At 66.5% G+C, this 11,406-nt stretch overlaps 2 protein-coding genes across 3 annotated transcripts in view; one reads left to right on the top strand and one right to left on the bottom strand.

Annotated features, from left to right (window-relative positions):
- Nucleotides 1-644: 644 nt before the first annotated feature.
- Nucleotides 645-5,033, top strand: ZNF710 (zinc finger protein 710). The gene is made up of 4 exons (XM_074156456.1): nt 645-2,081; nt 3,005-3,196; nt 3,656-3,830; nt 4,861-5,033. The coding sequence occupies exons 1-4, from the start codon at nt 675-677 to the stop codon at nt 5,031-5,033; spliced, it is 1,947 nt and encodes a 648-aa protein (XP_074012557.1). The 5' UTR covers nt 645-674.
- Nucleotides 5,034-6,942: 1,909 nt separating this feature from the next.
- The window catches only part of IDH2 (isocitrate dehydrogenase (NADP(+)) 2), an 8,890-nt gene continuing 4,426 nt past the window's right edge, over nt 6,943-11,406 (bottom strand). The window contains exons 2-11 of one of the 2 annotated variants that reach the window (XM_074156355.1): nt 10,042-10,133; nt 9,547-9,712; nt 8,972-9,132; nt 8,738-8,881; nt 8,507-8,643; nt 8,219-8,370; nt 8,036-8,148; nt 7,861-7,958; nt 7,661-7,753; nt 6,943-7,387 (exon numbers count right to left, since the gene is read on the bottom strand). In XM_074156355.1, the coding sequence (XP_074012456.1) occupies nt 7,300-7,387; nt 7,661-7,753; nt 7,861-7,958; nt 8,036-8,148; nt 8,219-8,370; nt 8,507-8,643; nt 8,738-8,881; nt 8,972-9,132; nt 9,547-9,712; nt 10,042-10,092 (1,203 nt within the window). In that variant the 5' untranslated portion in view covers nt 10,093-10,133 and the 3' untranslated portion in view covers nt 6,943-7,299. Of the gene's footprint in view, nt 7,388-7,660; nt 7,754-7,860; nt 7,959-8,035; nt 8,149-8,218; nt 8,371-8,506; nt 8,644-8,737; nt 8,882-8,971; nt 9,133-9,546; nt 9,713-10,041; nt 10,134-11,406 lie in introns of those variants that run through there. The other variant, XM_074156354.1, reaches the window with a different exon arrangement.

Genomic DNA, 11,406 nt, shown 5'->3' with positions numbered 1-11,406 from the left:
CAGGGCAGGGGCGGTGGGAGCAGCGAGGGGCTCGTGGGCCACCAGCGCAGCCGGACCCTGAGCTGCCTCCTGTGCCCCAGGGAAGCTCGGGCTTCCACGGCTGAGCGTGCCAAAGGCACCGGCACTGAGCCAAGGGGAGCCTCTGCCGTGCCCTTCACTTGGGCTTGTGAGCCAGGCGGTCTGGCCACTTTCTAGATGTTCCCAACGAGGAGGGTTTGGGCTCTGGATCCTCCCCATGCCCTTCACCGCCACTTCTTGCTCCCCCAAGGAGCACAGTGGCACGTTCGGCTTATCTTGGCTGGTCCCCGAACTGCACGGGCTCCTGTCCCTGTGAGTCGCTGCCGGGGAGCTCTCGGGCTTGTGGGGAGCCAGACCTCGGCCTTGGGGTTCAGTAGCCCGTCCAGAAAGGCTGACAGCAGACAGAGAGCCGAGCTTCCCCTCCACAGCCTGGCTCCCTGGTCCCCCCTGCAGCTGAGATCCCTGGGGACCCACATCCTGGGGCACGTGGTGCCAGAGACCCACTCTGGGGACGGTGATAAGGCAAGGGGTGATGGCTGGAACGAGCCCCTCCTGGAGCGGCGTCCCCAGTGTCTGTGTGGTGGCGGGGGCTCCGGCAGGGCTAACGGCCATCTCTTTCCCTCCCCAGCCATGACAGCGTAGGCAAGCGGCGAGAGATGGATCGCTTCACCGAGTGCGGGACGCAGACGGAGGCGGTGGTGGTGCTGTCCCTGGCGCAGGCGGCGGTTCTGGGCTTGGTGTCCGAGAATGAGCTGCTGGGGGCCACCGTCAGCCCCGCCGGCTTCTTCCCGGGGCTGGGAGGGGACCTGCCGGACGCCGCCGCAGCGGAGCCTGGGGAGCTGGAGGGCGAGGGGCAGGCGCCGGGGGACGGGCAGGAGGAGGATGCCTTGGAGGCCGAGTCCTCCCTGGAGAAGCACGCCCGGAGGAGGAAGCGGCCTCCGGTGAGGCTGGTGCCCAAGGTCAAGTGCGAGAAGGCGGAGGCGGAAGACGAGGCGCCGTACGAAATGCCCGTCCCCGGGGATGAGGAGGGCGAGCAGCAGCGTGGCCACCCGAGCCCCCCCCCGCAGGAGCCCAGCCCGGAGCCGACGGTGCAGAGCAGCGCCATGACGATGATCGACCTGGGTGCCTTCGGCAGGAAGCCCCGGCGGCTGCGGCACCTGCGCCGGCACCCACGCCAGCAGCCCGAGGGTGCCCAGCGCCGCCGTGGGGACGCCCACCCGGAGGGTGGCACCGCCGGGGCCCCGCGCACCCAGTGCCCCTTGGAGACGGGCGCCCCGTCCCCCGGGGAGGTGGAGGCCCCCGCACCGGCCTCCCCCGAGCCCGTGAAGAGCGAGGGGGGCTTCGGCTGGCAGGAGGTGGGGGAGGTGGAGGGGGAGGCGGCGGGGGCCACCAGCGAGCGCAACAAGAAGGCGCAGCTGGACCGGCTGGACATCAACGTGCAGATCGACGACTCCTACCTGGTGGAGGCGGGCGACCGGCAGAAGCGCTGGCAGTGCCGCATGTGCGAGAAGTCCTACACCTCCAAGTACAACCTGGTGACCCACATCCTGGGCCACAACGGCATCAAGCCCCATTCCTGCCCCCACTGCAACAAGCTCTTCAAGCAGCCCAGCCACCTGCAGACCCACCTGCTGACCCACCAGGGCACCCGGCCCCACAAGTGCGAGGTCTGCAGCAAAGCCTTCACCCAGACCAGCCACCTCAAGCGGCACATGCTGCTGCACACCGACATCAAGCCCTACAGCTGCCGCTTCTGCGGCCGGGGCTTCGCCTACCCCAGCGAGCTGAAGGCCCACGAGGTGAAGCACGAGAGCGGCCGCTGCCACGTCTGCGTGGAGTGCGGGCTGGACTTCTCCACCCTCACCCAGCTGAAGCGGCACCTCTCCACGCACCAGGGCCCCACGCTCTACCAGTGCCTGGAGTGCAGCAAGTCCTTCCACTACCGCAGCCAGCTGCAGAACCACATGCTCAAGCACCAGAACGTCCGGCCCTTCGTCTGCACCGAGTGCGGGATGGAGTTCAGCCAGATCCACCACCTCAAGCAGCACTCCCTCACGCACAAGGTAGGGGTGCCCGGAGGAGATGTGCCGGTGCTGGGGAAGAGAGGGGTGTTCCGGTGCCCCGGCCAGCCCTGGCAGGAGGGGGGTGAGGGTGGGCAGAGGCACCCGTGGTAGGCATTTGCTCAGGGTTATTGATGAGCAGTGAAAGGGCATCGTCCCAGCCTCCCTTCTTCCCGGGGCTTTCCGTCCTCAGGGAGAGGGGTTCAGACCTACTGTGGGTGCTGCAGCGGGGTGATTTGGGGGACGCTGGCCAGGTGCTGCCGCAGCCCCTCCTGGAGGGCCGTGAGTGAGGGGGTTGCCCTTTTCCAGGGGTTCTTTCAAGGGGGAGCAATTGGCCGGAGCTGGAGAGTGGAGCTGGGTCTCAGCTGGGCTTATGGAGCCTGCCCAGCCCTGCTCCCCGCAGCCCACCTCCTGCACGCTGCTGGGGGAGTTCCAACGTGCCCCACACCAGGTTGGCTGCCCTACATTGGCCGCACTCCCCAGCCAGCTCCTTCCCTGGGCGCCGCTTTGTGGAGCTGCTCTCGCTCCAGCGGTTTTCCAAGTGCTGCCAATGCGTTTCCAGGGTGGGTGAGATGATGGTGTCTGGAGGTGAGCAGGATCCTGCCCGCTGCAGCACCGGGCGGGGGGAATTGCCCCCCAGGGTAGCCCCTGGATGGCCCCAGGCTCTTGGTAGTGCCCACTCTGCACTTGCAGAAGGGGCAGGGCTGGGGGAGCAGGAGGTGCTCCAGGGAAGGGGCTGATGGAGTCCAGCCCACTGACGGTCCCCGAGGTCCAGCTCAGCAGGAGGACCCCATCCCACCACCCTTGGGGAGCACAGGTCCTTGCTCTGCATGGTGGCCCCCAGCTCCCGCGGGGTCTGTTTGGAGACCCCCAGCAGCGCTGGGCTCCCTCTGGCCCCCACCCACGGCTCTGCCCCCCCTTCGCAGGGCGTGAAGGAGTTCAAGTGCGAGGTGTGCGGGCGGGAGTTCACGCTGCAGGCCAACATGAAGCGGCACATGCTGATCCACACCAGCGTCCGGCCCTACCAGTGCCACATCTGCTTCAAGACCTTCGTGCAGAAGCAGACGCTCAAGACCCACATGATTGTGCACTCACCGGTGAAGCCATTCAAATGCAAGGTACGTTCAGGGGTCCGGGGGGGCTTAGCAGATCTGGGGGGGTGGTTAGCTCGGTCCCTGGTGCGCTGTGCTCCCAGAGAAACCCGGTGGGGCTGGGCTGAGTCCTCAGTCACAGGAAAGCAGTTTTGTGATGCCTCCCTCTGTTCGCTTGGGCAAACAGCTCATCCTGACACAGCCAGAGCAGGGCACCGCTAACGAAGGAGGACAATTAGTGCCTCTCTCTGACCCAGCGCTAGATGTGCTGGAGTGCCCAGCAGTTCCAGCACGGCATTCCCGAGACCTCCCACTGCAGAGCGGGAGGAGGGAAGCAGCCCCTCAACTCTTGGAAGTTGGTGGGAGCGATGGGGGGCCTCAGGAGAGGGGGGGGTCTGCTCTGAAAAGCCCCTGTCCCTGTGGCAGCACCTGCTGCTGGGTGGGGGGGGACAGAACCCTCGCTGACCCCCAGCCCACTGCCCGCAGGTCTGCGGGAAGTCCTTCAACCGCATGTACAACCTGCTGGGCCACATGCACCTCCACGCGGGCAGCAAGCCCTTCAAGTGTCCCTACTGCTCCAGCAAGTTCAACCTGAAGGGCAACCTCAGCCGGCACATGAAGGTCAAGCACGGGGTGATGGACATCAGCCTGGACAGCCAAGGTGGGTGCAGGCTGGTGGGTGGTCCCTGACGCTGCCCATCACTGTGTCTGCCCCGGCTGCGGCCCCCCCCAGGGCCCCCTGGTTCTCAGTGATGGCTTTGGGAGCCGGGCTCTGCCGTGGCATGCTTGTCCCCATGGCACCCAGAGGTGACACTGCTGCCCCCCTCCATCCTCGAGCAGCTGTCCCCTGCAGGGGCCACGGAAAGGTGCCGAGCAAGAGCTGGTCTAAGCTTCATAAACTCGGTACAAATACAGATAAATGAACTCCATAAAAGCATAAGTTAAAATAAATAGCTCCTCAGGGAGCTGTTGAGGCTTTGGCACATCCCTGGCCAGGATGGTGCCCTCTGGTGACGCGGTGGTTGTGGCTTCACTCGGAGGGTTTTGCGGGGTGGGAGGGGTGACTGCAGCTGTTCTTGTCCCTGGGGGGGCCGGGGGGTGCTCCTGCCCCGGAGGTCCCTGCGCAGCATCAGCACAGACACTCCACCGGCAGCCTTGTAGCGGGACCACCCTGCTCCCTACAAAAGGAGCTGGAGACAAGCTCTGGCTGCTTCGTCCCCTCCATTTCCCCAGCAGCTCCGTGCCCACCCCCCCCATCCTGGGGGGAACCCAGCAGGATCCCCCCTTCCTGCCCTTTTCTCATTTCCCACCCCGGACAACTCGCTCCTGCCCCAGCCGAGCTGCAGCTGCTGCCCGGGGGGTGGAAGCGTGGGGCTGGGACGATGCCTGTCCCCCGTGCCATTGTCTTCTCCTCACCTCCCCGGCCCCCGTGGTGGGACGGGGGCTGCAGACCCCTGTGTGGGGCACAGGCGCCAGATGGGGGGAGCACACAGGAGCTGGCCCCACTCCGGCAGCGCTCTGCTGGCCACCCATCCCGGCTGGGGATGCTCTGAGCCCAGAGCCCCCACGAGTGGTGGCTCAAGCAAAGCTGTAGCTCCTTGGGGGGCTCTGGGGGTCCAAACCTGAGCTGCGTGGGGAGGAGGGTGCTGTTGGCCCTGCAGGTCACTTATGGGCTGTCCTTGTGTCCCTAGATCCCATGATGGACCTGGCCGGGGCTGACCACGCCGAGCTGGACGGGCAGCAGGAGATGGACGACTTCGAGGAGGAGAACTCTTATGGTTACGGGGGGGTGGGCAACCCCCCGGACGAGCACGCCCTGAGCGAGCAGGCCATGAAGGAGATGGCGTACTACAACATGTTGTAGCCCAGGCTGGAGGAGGCCGCCGGGGGCCCCCGTGGACTTGGGGTGGTAAGAGGAGCTGCTGCGGTGCCCGGCCAGCCCTGCCCCACCGCCCCTGCCAGGGGGGGCTCCAGCTGAGCTTGGCTTGGGAGAAAACAGGGATGTCCAAAAACCTTTGCCGGGGCCAAGGCGGGAGCGGAGGCTGGAGGTGGCCCAGGGCAGCGGTCACTGCTGGCCACGGGCACAACGAGCTGGTCCAGCGGGGGCTACTGCCGGACCCTGGCCATCACTGGGGGCCGGGCTGGGCACCGACAGCCCTGCGGCTCCCCTGCCCCACACTGACCCCCCCCCCCAGCTCTGCTCCTGCTGCCCCACTGCACAGGGGCCAGCTGGGACCCTGCCTCTGCCGCCCCCACCGCCTGCACGCTGGCGCCCACCATACTTGAAGCTGCGGGTGGGGGAAGGCACGTCCCAGAAGATGACGAGCATTACTAATTATTCTACCTCCTGGGTCCTCCCCCGTGGCTGTGCTGGGGCTGCAGCCCGGCCGGCCCCCTGCTCCCCCCCCCACAAGCGCCCCGTGGGGCAGAAACCCCTCTGCCTGCGGGAGGGGGGAGGGCTTGTGTTTCTTGCTCTTCCCCATCTCCCCAGCGGGCGAGAGCGGTCCCTCCTGCCCTGGCACCGGCTGCGGGCTGGCACGGGCAAGGCTGTGGCAACCTGCGCGAGGCCACGGGGCACATACAAATCAGAATATTTTCTTACAAACTCATGGCAAAGCTCGGAGGAAGCAGCGGGTGCGGAGCGGCTGCGGCGTATTTAAAGGAAGGCAAGCCCTGTTCAACTTGAGCAAATGATGGTATTTTGAGAGTAATTTATTTTTTTCAGACGTGCCGCGTGGTTGGGTTTATCTTTTCACTGAGTTCAGTTTCCTTCAACCAATGTGCTTTGTAAACCCGTGTAACGTGTGTGGTCTGTGCGCGGGGAGCGGTGGGGGCTGCCATTGTGCTCGGGGGGGGTACTGAGGACCAGAGGGGGGGGGTCCTGTCCCCTGTGGGGCAGCCGAATGTGCTGCTGGCACCCCCCTCCTCACCCCTCTCAGCTGCTGTGGGGCTGGGGAAGAGGCTTTCCGTGGGGCAGCACAGCCCTGGGGATATGGGTTTGCCTCCTGCGCTCTCAGGGGCTGGGGGGGGCGAGGGGGGGGAAGAGGGCCTGGGAGCACCCTCCTGGCTTTCCCCCTTCCTTCCACAGAGAGCACTGCCCCCTACATGTGCCCTGCCCCGGGCACCAGTGTGTCCTGGGGGGCTGCAGTAGGAGCTGGGGATGAGCTATGGTGCTGGCAGGGGGTCTGGGACCCCCAAATTGCCCTGCCCCACACACTGCAGATGGCTGAGCGAGCACCTGAGTGTCCCACCGTGCTCCCCAGGGCAGGGCACTGTCCCCCCCTGTCCCCAGAAGCCCCAGGCTGGCAATGGGTGGGGGTGGCACCACTCGGACCTCTAGGCCCCCCGTCCTTGTCATCACCTCCTCCCCCCCACCCCGTGGCAGTAACTTCCTCCAGTCTTGGGGCAGGACCAAGATGGCCAGTGGTGGCCAGCCAGGACCCCCTCCCCACAGCCCCCCGTCTGCTGCCAGCCAGTGCAGCCCCCCCCCCCCCCCCCCCCCCCCCCCATAGGCTACCTCAGCCCCCTCACCAAAAAGCTGTGATGTGTGTGTCCCCCCACCCTGTGCTGTGCCAGGCCATGGGGGTCTTCACTGCTGCCGTGGGGGGGCAGCTGCAGCACCAGGCTCTGCCCCACAGGACGAGGTGGGGGGGCTCGTGCCAGCTGCATGGCTCCCTGGTGTTCCTGCTCCTTGCTCACGCAGAGCATTTAGCCCCCGCCCCCCCCCCCCCCCCACCTTGTGCAAAGCCCTACTGTGTTTTGGTTATTTTTTTATCTCCTGGGATTGCGGAGTTGTTCAGCAATAATTCTAATAAACGCCTGTTCTTTAGCTGCTGGCCCCTGCCCCCGCCGCGAGAGCCGTGCCACCACCACACGCCGTGGGCCGGTGAGGTGTTTAATGGCTGCTGGCACCACAGGGTGGGGGGGTACATGGGTCAGCGTGGGACAGGACCCCCCCAATCCTCCCCCAAAGTCCTACACATCCCTGTTAGAAAGGCTTTGAAAACACTCGTAAGAAAACTGCTTATAAAAATTATTCAACTGTTCCTGAGCCGAGCTGGGGGCGGCGCTGGGTCCCCATCCATCGGGGTGACAGCGGGGCTGGGTGGCCCCCCCAGTTCCTGCACCCCCTACTTTTTGCCTAGGGCTTTGTCCAGGTTGTTCTTGATGGCGTCCAGGAAGTCGGTGGTGTTCACAAAGTGCTCGTTCAGCTTCACGCTGCGGAGGGTAGAGAGAGGGGCTGGGGGGGGTCCCACAGGCCAGGGGGGTCCCTGCCTGATTCCCCCCCACAGGCAGAGCCCGGGCCAACAGGGCAGCACTGGGCACGGGAGGTGGCCCCTGCCTGGGCATGGGAGGTGGCCACTGCGAGCCATAAATAGCCACCCCGAGTCCCCAGGGACCATGTGGCCGCCCGTGGCCACCCCACAGAGCCGGGCTGCCTTCGTGGCCAGGGGCTGCCCCACACCCCTCCGCCCCACGAGCCACACGTACTTGGCCAGGCCATGGATGCAGCCAGCCAGGTCCTTCGTCATCGTCCCGCTCTCCACCGTTTCCACGCAGACCTTCTCCAGCGTCTGAGAGAACCTGGGGGACGGTGGCACCACGCGTGGCTCCAGCAAAGCTGGCACCCCCGTGCCACGGACCCCACCGCAGCGGGGACCACAGTGACACTCCTACCCCACCCCGCTCACTTGATGAGGTCCGGGTTACTGTCCAGCTTGCCCCGGTGCTCCAGGCCACGTGTCCAGGCGAAGATGCTGGCAATGGGGTTGGTGCTGGTGGGTCGCCCCTGCACGGAGGGAGTGCTCAGCTGCTGGCCACGGGCCACCCGGTGCGGCCAGCGCCCCGCGGGCAGCGCCCACCCACCTTCTGGTGCTCCCGGTAGTGGCGGGTGACGGTGCCATGGGCTGCCTCTGCCTCGATGGTCTTCCCGTCCGGACACACCAGCACGGAGGTCATCAGCCCCAGGGAGCCAAAACCTGCAGCGGGATGGGGGTCAGGGTGGCCCAGGGAGGGTGACCGCCCACAACCCGCCCCATGCCACCCCACCTTGGGCCAGGATGTCCGACTGGACGTCCCCGTCGTAGTTCTTGCAGGCCCAGACAAAGCCGCCGGAGGACTTGAGCACCTGGGCGACCATGTCGTCGATGAGCCGGTGCTCGTACCAGATCTTCAGCTTGTCGAACTCTGTCTTGTAGTGCCTGGGAGCCCAGGGCAGGTGTCAGCCGTGCCCCGCTGTGCCACCCCAGGGCAATGGCCCCCCCGAGGAGGAGCAGCCAGTCCCCCACCCTGGGGCAGATCTCTCCCCCAGCAGCCCCAGCTCCTCCAAGTCCGTACTTATCGAAGATCTCCTGGAAGATGTCTTTGAAGCGCCCGTCGTAGGCCTTGAGGATGGTGTTCTTGGTGCTCATGTAGAGAGGCCACTTCTTCTGGATGGCGTACTGGAAGCAGCTGTGAGCGAAGCCTGAGATGGACTGCAAGAGAAGTGCGTGGACCCCCATGGGACCCCCGTCTCACCAAGTCCACCACAGATGGACCCCTCCTGCTGTCCCCAGCCCACCCCGATACCTCATCTGTGTTGTACATGCCCATGCCCACGCCGCCGCCGGGGAAGTTGTAGACCTCCCACTCCTTCGCCCCACTGCCATCCTTCGGTGTGAAGACCATCTTGAAGGTCCCAGACTTGCCCACCACGAAGTCGGTGGCTTTGTACTGCAAGGGACAGGGCAGAGGGTCGGGCAGAGTCAGGCAGGAGGTGCCAGACTCCCCCCACGCCACAGGGAGCCGCTGCGCAGGGCTCACCTGGTCGCCGTGGGCATGTCTGCCGATGGTGATGGGCTTGGTCCAGCCGGGCACCAGGCGGGGGATGTTCTTACATATGATGGGCTCCCGGAACACCGTCCCCCCCAGGATGTTCCGGATGGTGCCATTGGGGCTCTTCCACATCTTCTTCAGCTTGAACTCTGGGGCAGGCAGAGGTGAGGCCCCCGAGTGACGCCCCCCCTGGCTTGGCACAACCCCAGCAGTCACCTCAGCCCATCACCCGCCTCCCCCCCCCAGCTCCTCCGTGCCGTGGGCTGCTGCCAGAGCCCCGCTGCAGAGCCAGCCAAGGAGAGGGACAGCCGGCACGGGCTCGTGACTAGCACTGGCCAGAGGGCGGTCTGTCCCCAACCCCACGCCCGCGGGGTCCCCCCAGCACCCCCAAACACCCCAGAGCCAGGGGGGGCACAGCACTGAGCACGGGGCCCCCAGCCCAGGCAGCAGTGCACCCCCAACCCACCACAAACCCAGGCCAGCAGGGGGGGCCCAGAGGGGACACACGGGGGGCTCAACACCCCAGGGGGCTGCCGGCACCAGCGCCCTCGCCCCCTGCCCACCTTCCACCCTGGCTTCGTCCGGCGTGATGGTGGCACACTTCACGGCCACGCTGTACTTCTGGGTGGCCAACGCCGAGTCGATGGTGACCTGGTCATCCGTCTTGTCCCGGTGGGGCAGCCCGAGGTCAAAATACTTCAGCTGGACGTCCACATTGGGCAGGATGAGCTGGGGGGGGCGAGAGAGCGTCAGAGTGGGGGGGACGGTGCGAGGTGCCCCAGGAGCAGCACCGTACACCCTGGCACAGCCAGCACCGGCCCCGGCTGCCCAGGATGGTCACCCCCCCCGGGACCTTCTTGCTTCCAGGTCCTGCCGGAAGCTGCACTGATCCCACCACCTGCTTCCTGCGGACAGACGGACGGACAGACAGAGGACAGACAAAGAGGACGGGCAGTGTGCAGGGACTGTCCCCTGCACAACAGCCACCCGTTCCCCGCACAGCACCCGCCAGCTCTGCGTGTGCGACACCCCCCGCGCCCCCGGCGGGACCCCGTTACCTTCTCCTTGATGAAGGCCCAGATGATCCGCGTCATCTCGTCGCCGTCCATCTCCACCACCGGGTTGGCCACCTTGATCCGCTTGTCGGCATCTGGGGAGCAGTGTGGGGTGTGAGGGGTGCGAGCCCGGCCCCCCTGGCACCGGCCCCACGGCTCTGAGGGACTGGGAGATGTCCCATGGGGACCCGAGGTGCCACCCGTCGGGGCTCGGGTGCCTCCCCTGCCCGGGGCCGGGCGCGGGTCGGGGTGCAACCCCACTCAAGCGCAGGTCGGGGCACAAACCCCGGGGGAGTCCGGGCTGGTTTGTGGCATCAGGGCCAGCCCAGGCGCGGGTCAGGGTGCAAACCCTGCTGTGGGTGTGGGACTGGGAGCGGGCGCAGAGCCCCGGTGGGGCGGGACCCGGGCGCCAGCCCCACGTGAGACCAGGACCAGCACCGGGTGCAAACCCCCGCGGGGCCAGACCCCGGTACGGGCTGGAGTTCAAAACCCCGCGCGGGATGGGAGCAAACCCCTCTTGGGGTGGACACGGGTGCAAGTCAGGGGGCAAACCCCTGCGTGGGAGCTGGGCCAGGCACAAACCCCTCTGGGTGCCCAGTCTGGCTACAAAACCCCATGTGGGACTGGGACGGGGACCAGAGGCAAACACAACCCCCCCGGGGCGGGACCGGGGTGCAGCCGGGCTGCAAAACGCCATATGGGACCGGGACCAGGAGCAAACCCTGCTGGGGGCCAGGCCGGGCTGCAAAACTCCACGTGGGACCGGGATCGAGTGGAAAACCCTCTCGGGGGGGCAACCTGGGTGCCAAACCCCGCGTGGACCAGGAATAAACTCCTCTGGGGGCCAAATATGGCTACACGGGACCGGGACCAGGAACAAACCCCCTCTGGGGGCCAGACGTGGCTGCGGAGGGGGCAGCAAAACCCCGCGTGGGACCCTGGCGCGGTTTCGGCCAAATTTACCAAAACCAGACTGACAGATGGCCCTTCCCCTCTCCCCCCCCTCCCCCCAAAAAGAGAGGAGAGGAAGAGATAAAGAGATTTAGACCGGGAACAAACCCCGCCGGGACCAGACCCGGGAGCAAAAACCCCGCGTGGAACCGGGACCGGGAGCAAATTCCGCCCCCCCCTCCGGGCCCCGGTGTGGAAGCTGGGATGGGGGGGGCACGGATCCAGTCGCAAACCCCCGCCAAAAAATTACCCGCCAACCGGGACCGGTGCAAACCCCACTCGGGGCGGAGCAGCCGCCCCCCTCCCCGTCCCCAAGGGCAGGAAGGGGGGGTTCCCCCCCCTCACACACACACACACACCCTCCTTTGTGTGTGTGCGTCCCCCCTCCTCCGAGGTCACACACCCCCTCCCCCCCAC

The sequence above is a fragment of the Numenius arquata genome, chromosome 11, assembly GCF_964106895.1.
Source record: "Numenius arquata chromosome 11, bNumArq3.hap1.1, whole genome shotgun sequence".
Classification (NCBI taxonomy): domain Eukaryota; kingdom Metazoa; phylum Chordata; class Aves; order Charadriiformes; family Scolopacidae; genus Numenius; species Numenius arquata.
Note: the sequence above shows the minus strand (reverse complement) of the source record. Positions and strands in the feature narration are given on the sequence as shown.

Excerpts from the sequence above, each read along its gene's own strand:
- ZNF710 (XM_074156456.1), top strand. The coding sequence starts at position 675 with ATGGATCGCTTCACCGAGTGCGGGACGCAGACGGAGGCGGTGGTGGTG. Across the intron at positions 2,082-3,004 it reads AGCACTCCCTCACGCACAAG|GGCGTGAAGGAGTTCAAGTG; the intron begins GTAGGGGTGCCC and ends CCCCCTTCGCAG. Across the intron at positions 3,197-3,655 it reads TGAAGCCATTCAAATGCAAG|GTCTGCGGGAAGTCCTTCAA; the intron begins GTACGTTCAGGG and ends CACTGCCCGCAG.